Here is a 16,491-nt window from a genome sequence, read left to right on the forward strand (position 1 = left end):
TACACCCAGGTCCTTGAGCAAAAGCAATCCCGCAGACGAGCCTGCCTTTGCCCGAGGCAGGACTAACCCAAACTGTCTTCCCTAACATGTTCCGCATGTGCACTACAGGAACTTTATCCCCTTCCACGGGGCGCTGAGGTTTTGACTGGGCAGGACCAGCCCGGTTGGTGGACCCTCTGGTGTTAACCAACCAGGTGGCCTTTGCTAAATGGGTATCCCAGTTTTTGAAAGTCCCACCCCCCATTGCCCTCAAAGTGGTTTTTAGCAGCCCATTGTAACGTTCGATCTTTCCAGAGGCTGGCGCATGGTAGGGGATGTGATACACCCACTCAATACCGTGTTCTTTGGCCCAGGTGTCTATGAGGCTGTTGCAAAGTGAGTCCCGTTGTCCGACTCAATTCTTTCGGGGGTGCCATGTCGCCACAGGACTTGTTTTTCCAGGCCCAGGATGGTATTCCGGGCGGTGGCATGGGGCACAGGGTAGGTTTCCAGTCATCCGGTGGTGGCCTCCACCATGGTGAGCACATAGCGCTTGCCTTGGCGGGTTTGTGGCAGTGTGATGTAGTCAATCTGCCAAGCCTCCCCATATTTCTATTTTAGCCATCGTCCTCCAGACCACTGAGGCTTTACCCGCTTGGCTTGCTTGATTGCAGCGCATGTTTCACATTCATGGATAACCTGTGCGATGGTGTCCATGGTCAAGTCCACCCCTCGGTCACGAGCCCATCGGTATGTCGCGTCTCTTCCTTGGTGGCCCGAGGTGTCATGGGCCCACCGAGCTATAAACAGTTCACCCTTATGTTGCCAGTCCAGATCCACCTGAGCCACTTCAATCTTAGCAGCCTGATCTACCTGGTGGTTGTTCTGATGTTCTTCAGTGGCCCGACTCTTAGGGATGTGGGCGTCCACGTGACGGACTTCTACAGCCAACTGCTCTAGCCAGGCAGCAATATCTTGCCACAATGGGGCAGCCCAGATAGGTTTGAGTCTGCGCTGCCAGTTGTTCTTCTTCCATTGCTGCAGCCACCCCCACAAGGCATTGGCCACCATCCAAGAGTCGGTGTAAAGATAGAGCACTGGCCACTTCTCTCGACTGGCAATGTCTAAAGCCAGCTGGATGGCTTTCACCTCTGCAAACTGGCTGGACTCACCTTCTCCCTCGGCAGTTTCTGCGACTTGTCGTGTAGGGCTCCATACAGCAGCCTTCCACCTACGCTGCTTCCCCACAATGCGACAGGGCCCATCCGTGAACAGGGCATACTGTTTCTTATCTTCTGGCAGTTGGTTATACAGTGGGGCCTCTTCAGCATGTGTCACTTCCTCCTCTGGCGATGCTCCAAAATCTTTGCCTTCTGGCCAGTCCATGATTACCTCCAGAATTCCTGGGCAACTGGGGTTTCCCATTCGGGCGCGCTGGGTGATCAGAGCGACCCACTTACTCCACGTAGCATCGGTGGCATGATGAGTAGAGGGGACCCTCTCTTTGAACATCCACCCCAGGACCAGCAATCGTGGTGCTAGGAGGAGCTGTGCTTCAGTGCCGACCACTTCTGAAGCAGCTCGAACGCCTTCATATGCTGCCAGAATCTCTTTTTCAGTGGGAGTATAGCGAGCCTCGGATCCTTTGTATCCCCGGCTCCAGAACCCCAGGGGTCGACCTCGAGTCTCCCCTGGTGCTTTCTGCCAGAGACTCCAGGTTGGGCCATTCTCCCCGGCTGCGGTGTAGAGCACGTTTTTGACATCTTGCCCTGACCGGACTGGACCAAGGGCTACGGTATGAACTATCTCCCGTTTAATTTGTTCAAATGCCTGTCGTTGCTCAGGGCCCCATTCAAAATCATTCTTCTTCCGGGTCACGTGGTACAGAGGACTTACAATCTGGCTGTAATTTGGGATGTGCATCCTCCAAAAACCCACAACACCCAGGAAGGCCTGTGCTTCCTTTTTGCTGGTTGGTGGAGACATAGCTGCTATTTTGTTGATGACATCCATTGGGATTTCACAGAGCCCATCCTGCCATTTTATTCCCAAAAACTGGATCTCTTGCGCAGGTCCCTTGACTTTACTTCGCTTAATGGCGAAACCGGCTTTCAGAAGGATCTGAACTATTTTCTCCCCTTTCTCAAAAACCTCCTCCGATGTGTCGCCCCATATAATGATGTCGTCGATGTACTGCAGATGTTCTGGAGCTTCACCCTTTTCCAGTGCAGTCTGGATTAGTCCATGGCAAATGGTGGGACTGTGTTTCCACCCCTGGGGCAGTGGATTCCAGGTGTACTGGGTGCCCCTCCAGGTGAAAGCAAAGTGTGGCCTGCACTCTGCTGCCAAAGGGATGGAGAAGAAGGCATTAGCGATGTTAGTTGTCGCATACCACTTGGCTGCCTTTGACTCCAGCTGATATTGAAGTTCTAGCATGTCTGGCACGGCAGCACTCAGCGGTGGTGTGACTTCATTCAGGCCACGGTAGTCTATTGTCAGTCTCCACTCTCCAGTAGATTTTCTCACTGGCCATAAGGGACTATTAAAGGGTGAGTGAGTTTTGCTGATCACTCCTTGACTCTCCAGCTGGCAGATCAACTGATGAATGGGGAGAAGGGAGTCTTGGTTGGTACGATACTGTCGCCGGTGCACCATTGTGGTCGCGATTGGCACCTGTTGTTCTTCAACCCTCAGCAACCCCACAACGGAAGGATCCTCTGAGAGACCAGGCAAAATGGACAGCTGTTTAATTTCTTCCATCTCCACAGCAGCTATGCCAAAAGCCCACCGATACCCCTTTGGGTCCTTGAAATAGCCTCTCCTAAGATAGTCTATACCAAGGATGCACGGAGCCTCAGGGCCAGTTACAATGGGGTGCTTCTGCCACTCCTGCCCAGTGAGGCTCACTTCAGCCTCCAATACACTCAGCTCTTGGGACCCCCCTGTCACTCCAGAAATGCAAATGGACTCTGACCCTTTGAACTCTGATGGCATTAAAGTACACTGTGCACCAGTGTCCACTAGAGCTTTATACTCTTGTGGATCTGACGTGCCAGGCCACCGAATCCACACCGTCCAATAAACACGGTTGTCCCTTTCCTCCACCTGGCTGGAGGCAGGGCCCCTCTAATCCTCGTCAGAGAAATTGCTGCTCACCTGCTGTAAAAATGACTTGGAGGTCCCCTCCAGAGGATCGGAATCAAGGTCAAACTGTCTACCTGGTCTGGAGAGCTGGCTTCTGGAAACTGGAGCGGCATTTTTCCTAACAGAATCCCCTTTGGTGATTGTTTTACCTCGCAACTCACGCACTCGTGCCTCTAGACTTGAGGTGGGTTTTCCATCCCACTTCCTCATGTCCTCTCCGTGGTCACGCAGGTAGAACCACAGGGTGCCCCGGAGTGTATAGCCTCTGTATTCCCTCTCCTGAGCAGAGAAACGCTTGCCCCTAATAGCTGAGACACTGGCCCATACAGGTGGGGAGTAGGACGTGTTCTCTTTGATTTGCCGCACCTCCCGTGCCAGTTTCTCCACAGCTGAGACAAGGGAGGAAGAGAGACTTTCCTCATATTGCCGGAGTCTGACAGCCACCTCATCCACTGTTGGTGACTCCTTACCCTTCCAGTTTACAACTGCCAGTGAGTTGGCATATGAGGAGGGTGCGCTCCACACAAACTTCCTCCACATAGATGCTGTGCACTGGACTTCATCTGGGTCTGTGGGTAACTGGTCATCTTCCGGTTCATTATAAACCAGCTCCCGCACAGCTAATTCCCTCAAGTACTGAATACCCTTCTCCATATTGGTCCACTTGCCAGGATGACATACAACATCGTCACTGAAGGGGTATCTCTCCCTCACCCCTGAGAGAAGTCTCCTCCAGAGGCTGAGGACTTGTTCCTTTTTCCCAATGGCCTTGTCAATGCCCCCGTCCCTGGCCAGGGATCCCAGCTGCTTGGCTTCCTTGCCCTCTAACTCCAAGCTGCTGGCCCCGTTATCCCAGCACCGCAGCAGCCAGGTGACAATGTGCTCGCCTGGGTGGCGGCTGAAATCTTTCCGCATGTCTCGCAGCTCACCCAGGGACTGGGACCGGGTGATGATCTCTGTCTCTATCTCCCGCGATGACCCTGGCTCATCGTCATCCCTCCCAGAGCGATCTGCTCTCTTTGCGTCTTTCTTTAGTTTTACAGGGGCGACTGCTACCGGCACAGGTTGGTCATTGGGCTCAGCCGCGATGCCTGCAGCTGGAGCTGGGGCTGGAGCAGCTGCTGTGCCTGCCAGGGAAACCAAGGCAGACCCTGCAGCTGTGGCAGTGGCGGTGCCGGTCTGGGGGGCTGTGACTGCCTGCTGGGCTGGAGGGGCTGCAGGGCCGGCTAGGGGGGCAGCGCCAGTTGCAGCGCCTGCCGCTTCAGCCCCTAATAGCTGAGATGCTGGCCCGTACAGGTGGGGAGTAGGAAATACTCTGTTCGAGTCTCTGGACGTTCTGGGACTATTTATTTACAGCTGAGACAAGGGAGGAAGAGAGACCTTCCCCATATTGCCGGAGTCTGACAGCCACCTCATCCACTGTTGGTGCCTCCTCACCTTTCCAGTTTACAACTGCCAGTGAGTTGGCATATGAGGATGGTGCGCTCCGCACAAACTTCCTCCACATGGATTGTGCGCGCTGGAGTTCATCTGGGTCTGTGGGTAACTGGTCATCGTCTGTGTCATAGTAAACCAGCTCCCGCACAGCTAATTCTCTCAAGTACTGAATACCCCTTTCCATATTGGTCCACTTGTCTGGATAGCATACAAAATCGTCACTGAAGGGGTGCCTCTCCCTCACGCCTGACAGAAGTCTCCTCCAGAGGCTGAGGATTTGGTCCTTTTTCCCAATGGCCTTGTCAATGCCCCCATCCCTGGCCAGGGATCCCAGCTGCTTGGCTTCCTTGCCCTCTAATTCCAAGCTGCTGGCCCCGTTATCCCAGCACCGCAGCAGCCAGGTGACAATGTGTTCGCCTGGGTGGCGGCTGAAATCTTTCCGCATGTCTCTCAGCTCGCTCAGGATAGGGACCGGGTGATGATCTCAGTCTCTGTCTCCCGCGATGACCCTGGCTCACTGTCATCCCTCCCAGAGCGATCTGCTCTCTTTGTGTCTTTCTTTAGTTTTACAGGGGCGACTGCTACCGGCACAGGTTGGTCACTGGGCTTAGTCGTGATGCCTGTGGCTGGAGCTGAGGCTGGAGCAGCTGCCGTGCCCTTCGAGGAAGCCGGGACAACGCCAGTGGCAGCAGCAGCGGTGGTGCCGGTTGGGGGGGGGCTGTGACTGCCTGCTGGGCTGGAGGGGCTGCAGGGCCGGCTGGGGAGGCAGCGCCAGTCACAGTGCCTGCTGCTTCATTTCCCCCACCTTCCCCTTTAGGGTACTGAATCAGGTTGAACAGGGCTCGGTAGGCGTGGGCCAGACCCCAGCACATTGCGGTGATTTGTGTCTCTCTGGAGTTCCCAGGGTGGCAAAACATTTTTTGCAGATACTTTACTAGTTTGTCCGGATCCTGCACTTGTTCAGGGGTGAGTTTAAAAAACATCGGGGGTGTCCACTGCCCTAGGTTCTTGCCCATGCTGTCCCACACACCCAGCCACTCACAGCTATCCAGCCCCGGGGCAGGTCTCTGCACCATGTTCTTAACTACTTGTTTAACCCTAAACAAAACCTGAAACCCATTCAGAAAGCATAACAATAGAAACCCACTGGCCTGAGCATCCCACGGGTACTCGAAATTCTCAAAAGCCGTTAGGACCAGCCTGAAGGAGAGAGGGGGGACGAAAGAGTGGGGGAAGGTATCCCCTCCGGTTTTCCCCACAGATTGGCTTCAATTATTAACAAATTCTAAGACATAGGATCTGAGGTATGGAAATGACCGCAGTGCCGCATGCAAATACAAGCCTAATTTCATGCACAGTGATGTTATCATGTCATAAGTCACTATCGTACAGTAGAGCAAAATTATCATCCTGATCTTTTTCCCCGAGGTAACAAACAGCACGGCGGCAAACACATACAGAAAGTAAGGATTTACGTAGCAGAGACATTTGATCAAAGTCAGAAACATTTTTACCGGCGACTTTAACTAACACAGTAAATGCGTATAATAAATTTTAACAAAATCTAAGAAAGCTGTTTTAACACCCGCTGCTCAGCCCTGCCGTTATCGCCGCCCCACGCTTAGGCGCCAAATTAAATGTTCTGGTTTGGCTGCCGCTGGCAACAGAAGCGCCACGCGGCTGCCTCTCCCCCCGCCGGGGTGTGGAGGAGAATGGAAAAAACCAGGCAGAAAACTGGTGGGTTGGGATAAGGGCAGTTTAACAGATCAGCAAACAAAGGGAACTGGAACAACAACAATACACAAAAGGATAAAACACGACAAAAAAGACCACACAACAGAGCCGCTCTCCCGAACCGTGCCGCTGCACGCTCCCGAGCCGTGAGAGAGTTCCTGCCGCGCCGCCCCCCCCCACTGGAACCCAGCATGACAGCACATGGTATGGAATACCCGGCTCTGTTTGGCCAGGTTGGGGTTGGGTCAGCCCACCCGGCTGTGCCCCTTCCTGGATTCTGGTGAAAATTAACCCTGTCCTGGCCGAACCCAGGACAGACTGTTTCTTTGTAAATCACACAGTAACTTTGCATACAAAATCATAAAAGCTTATACATAAAAAAGAATAAAACATTAATTTTTTAGCACCCAAAATTCAATTTTGAAGAAATTCACTACAGAATGACACAAGTTATTTAAAAGAGACCTTTCAATGACTAAAAGGAAACCATTGTTCAAATACAGGGAATAACAAGTTGAGCTTCTATTTGAGAAAGTTAATCCATAAAAAAAGATTACTTTTTCCTGAAGTGTTTTAAATAGTAACATACTCACATATTTGAGCATATGTGAATGCATTCCTGAAGCAAAGGAAAATGCTGATGGTAGGGTAGACTACTCAAGGCCTGATCTGCCAATTCTACTAATTCAGAAAGGTTCTTGTGCCCCTGAAGTAAAACGAAGAGAAACAAACCACCAGAATTAGTAACATTGAAAGTACACAATGTTATTGCATAATCTTTCATAATTTATCATAATTTAATGCATCTACTAACCAGTGTTTAGTTCAGCCTTTCGCAGAGTTTATAATTAACCTGCTTAACAGATTCAGAAGATTTCAAACAAACAAATTTTAGAACCTGTTCCTGGGAGATGAAAACCCTTCAGCTGCTAAATCAAAATAAAATTCTATTAAACTCAATGGGAATAACGTATGCCTAGCCTTTCGCAGCATGAACACTATAACTCTATTCAAAACCCTTTCTAAGATGCCGAAGAATGGACTCATCCTTGAATACTTTATGCTTTTAATCAAATTATTACTTTTTAAATCAATATGCATTTTATGTGAGAAGAGTATAATGAAAGATTTAACTAATAAACTTTCAACAATTCGCCACTAAAGAGCAAGTTTGGGTTTTATTTTTTTTTAAATTTAAGTACATATGTCTTCATACTTTTGTTATCAAACACATTAAATATAAGCCATTTAACTCTGATGGAGTTAACTTCATTGTACAGTAATTTATGAGCAAAGTATTGCTTCTATTAAGTTCAGAACCTGCCTTGATAAAGGACAGATTAACTCATATTTAAGATACGACTACATTTCTATTGATCATAAAATAAATTAATAAAATGGAGCAATAGAACAATTACTTGTTTGTTTGTATAATAGAGAATATTTCAGTACTGTGCTAGAATCTCTTAACTAATAAAGCAAAGTATATTAGTTGTCTTCATAACAAGGTAAAACACACAAATCTCACACAGTCTAGAAGTAGTTGTTTAATAGAGCTACAATTGCCAAGTAGTTGGGAATTTACATTTTCTGAACTGCTTAAATACTGGACAACATACACACACATATATACACCCTACCTATTTAAACAGAGTATCTCTATCTATTTAAATAGAGCATTTGCTTCTTTCTTATTTCCTTGCCCATAAAAGGTCTTGTGCTGATTTCCAAATGCTTATTTCTGTGTTTTCACTTAGGATAAAATTTTTTACAAGCGTCATGAGTAGTATTAGTGAAAACAAATATACATTAACTACATCTTGCATGGTACGGAATACTTAAACTTATGGATTTTCTTCGACTATGCTAGACTATAGCTTTCACCACAGAGGAGGGAAAATGGAGGAAAGAAAGCTGCGTACACGAAACATTTTATATAACGAAATTTCACACCTTCTTATGAACTTCAATCATAAAGCTACAAGTGCATTCGATCGAATACGCAGCTTCTGAAGCTTGTTTATAAATAACGTAGTTCTCAGTACTCATCTGCTCCAGATAGGCTGCAATGGATTCATGAATGCTTGCGTATTCCAAGGAGAAGGGCATGTCCAGAGAGAGAAGAAATAAAGCATTCGGCAAGCTGTTTTGTAAAACTTCACTCGCCTTTGAAAAAGAAAACAACTGTCAGAATAACAGCCTCAAAATACAGTAAAACCAACAGTATTTGTAGTCATTAAACAAGTACAATCACCATTGCCTCTACTTAAAAACAGAGAAACACATATCATATGTTAAAGAATTATTTTTAATTAAAAAGTGAGAGTTCTTTAGATGTCAGACCTGCAACCAGTCACAAAAGTTGTGTATGACCCAGCCACTTCAGTAACAACCACATACACCACTGGCCAGGGTCAATTTGCTATCTAACCACTAGATGGCAGAGAATACACAGACCTCAGTTACTTCTGTGTGTAATAAAAAGCCTTCCACAGTTTCACATAGTAGTATCACATACTGAGAAATGGGATTTCTGTTGTTGTTTTCGGGTTTTTTTGTGGTGTTTTTTTTTTTTACTCTAAGCGTTCAGTATTCCTTCAACTAAAATTTTTGCCATAACTACAGTAACTTTTTTCCAACTTCTGTCATACACAGAATTGAAATTTTATATTACATACATAGGAACATAAAGGGAAAAATAATAGAAAGTAATTAGATTAGTATGTCTACACCTACTTGCAGGGGCAAGAGACTACTTATATTAATAGTAAAACACTTAATATTTGTGACAAAAAGCCTGTAACTGAAAATCAGTCTGCCACTCAGATTGAAGAATGTCTAAAAGAGCTACACTGCAATAAAAACTAATCCAAAAAATTGTAAACCCATACAGGTTTAAACATCATCTAACTCTTTCCATTCCACAAAAACTTCCAAACATCAGACCTCCTCATGTGACATACACAGAAAAAAAAACCCTCCAACTCAAGAGCTACAACAGAAGTTCTTTTAAAGAGCACTGAAAGCAAAGAATAATTAAAATCACTACGATGTATGAAACATAATTGATTACTATGTTCCATCGGACTAGGAGTGATCATTTTAAACATTAAGTAGTTCTAGTCTTACTTAGTCTCACTTGCACTCATCCTATAAACGAGCAGGGGGCAGCATAGCTTTGCAAACCATGCATCATACTAGAAAAAACACTATAGGAGGAAAAATAACATTTAATTTCAAAAACTCATTGAAAAACTGTATCAAAAATATTTTTTTCAAGACTTTAAATCTGCAGAATCTACTGCAGAAGGCAGCAATAACTCCAGAACAGGTGAAGCTGCCTTATACGATCATACATCAGCCAGTATAAATCAGATTAATTTCTCTGTCCAGTGGTTATTTTTCCAGTATTAATCACTGAGGAAGGAATCAGTTTTTTTCCCTCTTGAAATGCAAAACTGAAAGACAATCACTTAAAATTAGTGATGGCATACCTTTTCTACAGGGAGAAGCATTTGCAGCAATCTAACAGTGAAGAGTGAAATGCTAATAAATGCCATTCTATGATGCACCAACATCACCTCAGGCTGCTCTGCACTTATATTGGTTTTGTGATATAATATAGTTTCTCCAAGCAAACTGAAGACCAGGAGCAATTTGTCTTTCTGAAAATAAAAATCAGAAATACAATCTTTAGAAATAATTGAAACATTACTGTATCTTTACAGTGTTTATACAGTACCCATAGCATCATTAACACAATTATACCAAACAATTTAAAAATGCAGAAATGGTATAAAATACACGGCATTTTGTTTGTTATCTGAACAGAACTGTGCATTAGTTCTAGATCTCACTCTACCATTACTTGCAGTTCTGAATACTTTTGTCAGTAATAATCCATTACTGGTTACTCTCCTTCTTCGCTTTCCCCCTCCCACCCCTCCCACCCCCCCCCACCCCTCCCACCCCCCCCCCCGTTTTATTTCTCCCTTAATTCCTGCTCACTACGCTTCCGAACTTCTAGAATTGTAACAATTTTGAAGTTCACTTTTAATATGGAAATATTAACAGGTGGTTTGAACCTAACAATACAGCTTTGCCTTAAAATTAAAAAAATTTAAAAAAACACAAAAACAACCCACAATCCAAACTTTGAGAACATCAAATGTTTATAATGCCTATTCATTCTCAAAGGAAACAGCAGCAAACTTCTCAGACTACGTAAAATCCTAGTCGAGAATCACTATCATTTGGATAAATCCAACTCATTGACACTAGAGAAAACAAAATCAGTTTCTAGAATTTCAGTCAGCTGAAAAAGCCAGGTTTCTACTTAAGGACACTACAAAAAACGTAAAATTCATGTCAGTTGCCAGTTCTGGAATGCCAAATAATGATTAAGAAAGCTATAGCACATGTGAGCTTTAGCTTATTAATTCCAGAAACTGATAATCACTGTTAAGCAATTAAGCACTATTTATCTGACTCAACATGGTCGTATGGTGCACAAGTCCACGGGGCCTAATGAGATGCATCCGCAGGTCCTGAGGGAACTGGCAGACAAAGTTGCCAAGCCACTCTCCATCATATTTGAGAGGTCATGGCGGCCTGGGGAGGTCCCCACCAGCAGGAGAAGGGGCAGCATCACCCCCATTTTTAAAAAGGTAAAAAAGGAAGACCCGAGGAACTACAGGCCAGTCAGTCTCACCTCTGTGCCTGGCAAGATCATGGAGCAGATCCTCCTTGAAACCATGCTAAGGCACATGGATAACAAGGTGACTGGGGACAGCCAGCATGGCTTCACCAAGGGCAAATCGTGCCTCACCAACTTGGTATCCTTCTATGATGGGGTTACAGCGTTGGTGGACAAAGGGCGGGCAACTGACATCATCTACCTGGACTTGTGCAAGGCATTTGACACTGTCCCGCATGATGTTCTTGTCTCTAAGTTGGAAGGACATGGATTTGACAGATGGACCGCTTGTTGGATAAGGAACTGGCTTGATGGACGCACACAAAGAGTTACAGTCAACAGCTGGATGTCCAGGTGGAGACCAGTGATGAGTGGTGTGCCTCAGGTGTCGGTACTGGGCTGTTCAGTATCTTTGGCGGTGACATGGACAGTGGGACTGAGTGCACCCTCAGCAAGTTTGTCGACAACACCAAGCTGTGTGGTGTGGTTGACACGCTGGAGGGAAGGGATGCCATTCAGAAGGATCTTGACAGGTAGGAGAGGTGGGCCTGCGTGAACCGCATGAAGTTCAACAAGGCCAAGTGCAAGGTCCTGCATGTGGGTCAGGGCAATCCCAAACACAAGTACAGGCTGGGCGGAGAGTGGCTTTAGAGCACCCCTGAGGAGAAGGACTTGGGGGTACTGGTGGGTGAGAAGCTCAGCATGAGCTGGCAATGTGCGCTTGCAGTCCAGAAAGCCAACCGTATCCTGGGCTGCATCAAGAGAAGCATGGCCAGCAGGTCGAGTGAGGTGATTCTGCCCCTCTACTCCGCTCTCGTGAGACCCCACCTGGATGACTGTGTCCAGCTCTAGAGCCCCCAACATAAGAAGCACATGGATGTGTTGGAGCGGTGCCAGAGGAGGGCCATAATGATGATCAGAGGGCTGGAGTACCTCTCCTATGAGGGAAGGCTGAGACAGTTGGGTTTGTTCAGCCTGGAGAAGAGAAGGCTGGAGGGAGACCTTACAGCAGCCTTCCAGTACGTGAAGGAGGCCTACAGGAAGGATGGAGAGGGACTTTTTACAAGGGCATGGAGTGACAGGACAAGGGGTGATGGCTTTGAACTAAAAGTGGGAAGGTTTAGATTAGATATTAGGAAGAAATTCTTCACCACGAGGGTGGCGAAACACTGGAACAGGTTGCCCAGAGAAGCTGTGGCTTCCCCCTCCCTGGAAGTGTTCAAGGCCAGGTCTGATGCAGCTCTGAGCAACCTGGTCTAATGGAAGATGCCCCTGCTCATGGCAGGGGGGCTGGAAGCAAATGATCTTTAAGGTCCCTTCCAACCCTTAATTCTACGATTCTATGATTCTAAGAAAAAGACCAGAAGCAATTGGCTAAATCATATCACTCTTTTAAAGTAATTATCAACACACATTATTACTAAATAAGATGAAAAGCATTCGTTTTCATCTTCCGGAGTTCAAAAAACTAAGTTTCTCTGTGCTCTGCTACAGTTTGCAAGGGCAGGAAGAGCCTCTGCTTCAAGACCACAGAGCCTCAAACCAAATGTAGATTCAAAAAGTTTATTCCTCCCTGAGGCAGGGATCACTATCTCAAAGCCAGTGATCCAAAAAAGCTGAGGGGCTATGGCAATCTGAAGTATCTGACTTTTTGACATGGTAGAATCAAACTGCACCTAAGTACACATGACAAAATCGGAAAACAGTAAAAACATTACTTGGGAGGATGGAAGCATAAAAACATAGATAAAATACATCGTTACTAACAGGTATTTTTGAATGGAATTTCCAAAATATGTATTTTTCACAAAAATATTCCAGTGTAAAGTTTTAAAACTGGATAAACAAAGAAACGTAAAGCAATAATGTAAGAAATCCTTTCAAGTTTCCTAGAAAGGAGACACATGATCTCCTTGCCTTAGAGCTAATACAAAACAAAGAGGAAGCATGTTTTCTAAACACTGAAGCCTAACAACTCTAAAAACGCAGTCTACTTCTGATAAAAGACATTACTTCATATAGTATTAATATAAAGGTAAGTTTAATTGTTGTTTCCTAAAATTGTCCATTTATTTATTTTTATTTACTCGAACACTGAGAAAGATGAAGAGCTGTTTTTTATCTCCTGCCTTGCAATTGCTTAATCAAAATTAGCTTTATTGAATTGCACTGCACAGTCCAGCTCTGCATCACAAATTGATGCAGATTCACAACTTTCAATGGGAGGTGAATTTTATATCTGAAAAGTATTTATTAATAAATCTCAAAGTCCTACCAACAGAATAAAGTTATTCCAGCAAAGATTTTTTTAAAAACAGAAAAAAAAAAATCAATATTATTGTTCACAACCACCCAGCTTATTTGCAGAGTTTTGCTTGTTAGCAGCCTGGAAACAAACATTATCCTACTAACAATAATCAGTATGATGTACATGTGATAATTCTCACAGTTTCTACTGTAGTTTGACAGATTTATATGCAATGGAATATACTGATTCAGGTCATACAACAACTAGACATAAGATTATGTTAAGCTTCTTCGATTAAATGTTCTGTAAAGAATCTTCAGTATTGACTATATGTTGATCAAGTATAATATATTTTGACAGATCAGTACACTAAATTCAAAGAAAAAAGTTCTCATTCACTGCTAGGTTCTATAAATAACAAATAATACTATTTTTTAAACAGAGAATAGGGAAGTCTACAGTAACACTTTCATTAATAATTATTGCAATACCATTGTTTCACATTCAGTGGTATTTTCATGAATTCTAATGTAAGTCATGTGCATTTAAGACTACACTTCAGTTTTTAGACAAGTTTCAGTCTGCAACTCCGGTACGTCTGTTAGGTGCACAAGCCATGTCAGCTTTCAGTTGTCTTCGAAAAAGCAAGTCATCCATTGTTACTTCATGTGTTATTCACTAATTTGATATTTCATGTATGTAACAACTCTCGGCTGTGCTCTGCTATGTATCTCCAGCAATTTAAATTGTTTGGTCAACAGCACCTCAACACTTTGAATCTGTCCGGGACCAAAAAGCCTTCTCCTTTCTTTCCCAGCTAAGCCACAGTGAAGGATAGAAGAAATCTGTGCAAGGATCCATAGGTTCTGTGTAGGAAATGGATACCATGTATCTTACAGTTTCAGTCTTGGATCTAAACAGTTATCTCCCTAATTTTAAACAAACAGTTTATAAGGACTAGAGAAAGTTGTCATTTACATCAGATTGGTCTCCAACACTTGTAGTCAGTTCTTTTCCCTCAGATCCCCTTTCCTACATGTGTTTCTCTCAATGGTTGTTTAACAGCCTTTCACAACAAAAGTGATTACTTATTTTCTTGAGGTGAAACTTCAAGTATCATCTGGCAAAAGAATTTACATTTAAGATAAAAAGAATGTGCCAGTGATAGAACTAGTAATAAATTATTTAAGATTTTCAAAAGGGTAGCTGTGCAGCAGATTAAATATGTATACGAATCACTGCAGAAAATGTCAGAGGCTTAGAAAAGCAGACTGTTAAATGTAGCTGATCAAAGCCTAAAGAATCTTACCAATCCCAATGCGAAAAGACTATCATCTTCCCAAACATTTTCAGAAATAGCATCACCAATAAGAAACATGTCTTCAACAAGCAATTCAAGAACTTCCATCGTCATTCTCCTACTGCCTAGGAATACAAATGAAAGGATAAATACAGACAAAATATTATATTGTGATATTCAGAAAACACCGTTTTGAACAACGGATTATTCCAAATTTGAAATCCTGGTATTTTAATTTTCCTATACACTTCTACTAAACTAATGCTATCTGCCCTCAACCAACAATAGCTCTGAATCAGTGAAAACAACAACTAGCCAAAATCATAATAGAAGAGATAAAAGTAATCACACACTTGAAAAAAAGACTGCATTTCCTTAAATCTTATAGTACTACATACACTTTATTACTGTTGTAAATCCAATTAATGGACTTCTTCGAAGTTCAGAATAAAGAATTTCCCCCACCCAGGCAGCTAGGTTACAGATCTTCCCTATGTATTACCTATTCCTGCTAATCTGCATTTTTGGTGACTGGCGTTCTTCACAGATTGTTTGAAATCTTCTTTTGAAAGGCAAGGAGATAAAACACGCTTTATCCACTTGTACTTTTCTCTGTAATGATTTCTCCTCCTTGTTTTTTGGCTAATATTTATTCATCTTCATTGCTCCTTCTGACTCAGTATCTCTTAACAACAAGGCTAATCTGGTCTGTCTATTAGTGACTCTTACACTTTGTACAGTTTCCTGCTTGAACATGGGGCCGCAAAGAAACCTGGCCTGAGGTTAAACATTTACAGCCTACATTTACTACAAATTTAAACCTCCCCTTAATGTCCCCAGATAATGAGACAATAGAGGGGAAGCAGTCAAAGGCTAGAAGATTTCAAGAATTACAAGGCAGAGTACCTGAAGCCAGGCCAAATATTTTCAACGTCATACAACAAAGGATGCCAAAACTGTCTGGCATCCTAGGGAACCATACAGTGACAGTTTCCCCCAAATACTCGATTTAGTGCAACTGTTGGCTTATTTACTTGTTGATTGTGTCTTTTTATTTAAAACCATGGATGTATTTCACACAACGCCATTGAATTTCCAATTTATTTTTGAACTACCATAAAAATTCTGCATCCTTCAAAATCTGTTTCAAAAAAAAAAGCAAGCTCTATGGCTTGTTATGACTGAACACTAATTTCTTCATCACTTCTAGATTTTATACACTGTAGAAGCCTTGTTGACATAGTTGAAAAAATACGTATCTGTGTGTGTGTGCACACTATACATGCAGTGACAATGACCACAGCTCACGCAATTTGCAGCTTAAGTGATCTGCTCTGAAAGAGCATAAGGCAGAGAACAGCACAGGGGCTTTTTGAAAGCTTGCTTCTTCCAATCTCACAAAAGTGTTGTTTTCCATTTATTTTAGATAAAAGGTTGCCAGTTTGAGGAGTACATGCCTGAAAACTCCAAAAAGCACTTCCCTTTTCACAATTATATTGCAAATTCCTCATCAAGTTTCTGTGCCTGAGACATTTGAAAGGTGATTTAATAAATTTCTCCATTATAATGCAAGCACTAAATAACAGTGGTTTTAATTTGAGTTGTAGTTTCAGAAATGTTTCTAAGGTAATAATGAAACATCTGCAACAACGCTTTGCTGTAGCTGTCGTGATCTACAGACACGCAAGTTCATTCCATCATACTCTTCAATGAATATATCAGCAAAATACTCATTCCCGAACACTTGTGGCAACTCATATGTGCTAAGAGTTTATTATTACTAAACACACAGTAAGACAGATATAATCAATGACTGGAAAACAAATATTTCCCTGTTCAGCTTTAAGTAATTGTCTTTAAGACATGCGGTATTAATGGAGCTTCAGAGAAGCTTAAAACCGATCACACACACAAAAAAAAAATCCCACCAAAACAAAAAAATCCACAAACCAC

General features: G+C 43.8%; 1 protein-coding gene across 5 annotated transcripts in view; it reads right to left on the reverse strand.

The window, feature by feature from the left end:
- Positions 1 to 16,491, reverse strand: part of RTTN (rotatin) — a 100,503-nt gene that overhangs the window by 71,220 nt on the left and 12,792 nt on the right. For 4 of the 5 annotated variants that reach the window (XM_075416546.1, XM_075416545.1, XM_075416544.1 and 1 more), the window contains exons 10-13: positions 14,548 to 14,663; positions 9,789 to 9,959; positions 8,248 to 8,460; positions 6,888 to 7,000 (exon numbers count right to left, since the gene is read on the reverse strand). In XM_075416546.1, coding sequence (XP_075272661.1) covers positions 6,888 to 7,000; positions 8,248 to 8,460; positions 9,789 to 9,959; positions 14,548 to 14,663 — 613 coding nt within the window. The remainder of the gene's footprint in view (positions 1 to 6,887; positions 7,001 to 8,247; positions 8,461 to 9,788; positions 9,960 to 14,547; positions 14,664 to 16,491) is intronic. The other variant, XM_075416548.1, reaches the window with a different exon arrangement.

Source organism: Opisthocomus hoazin, chromosome 3 (genome assembly GCF_030867145.1).
Source record: "Opisthocomus hoazin isolate bOpiHoa1 chromosome 3, bOpiHoa1.hap1, whole genome shotgun sequence".
NCBI lineage: Eukaryota > Metazoa > Chordata > Aves > Opisthocomiformes > Opisthocomidae > Opisthocomus > Opisthocomus hoazin.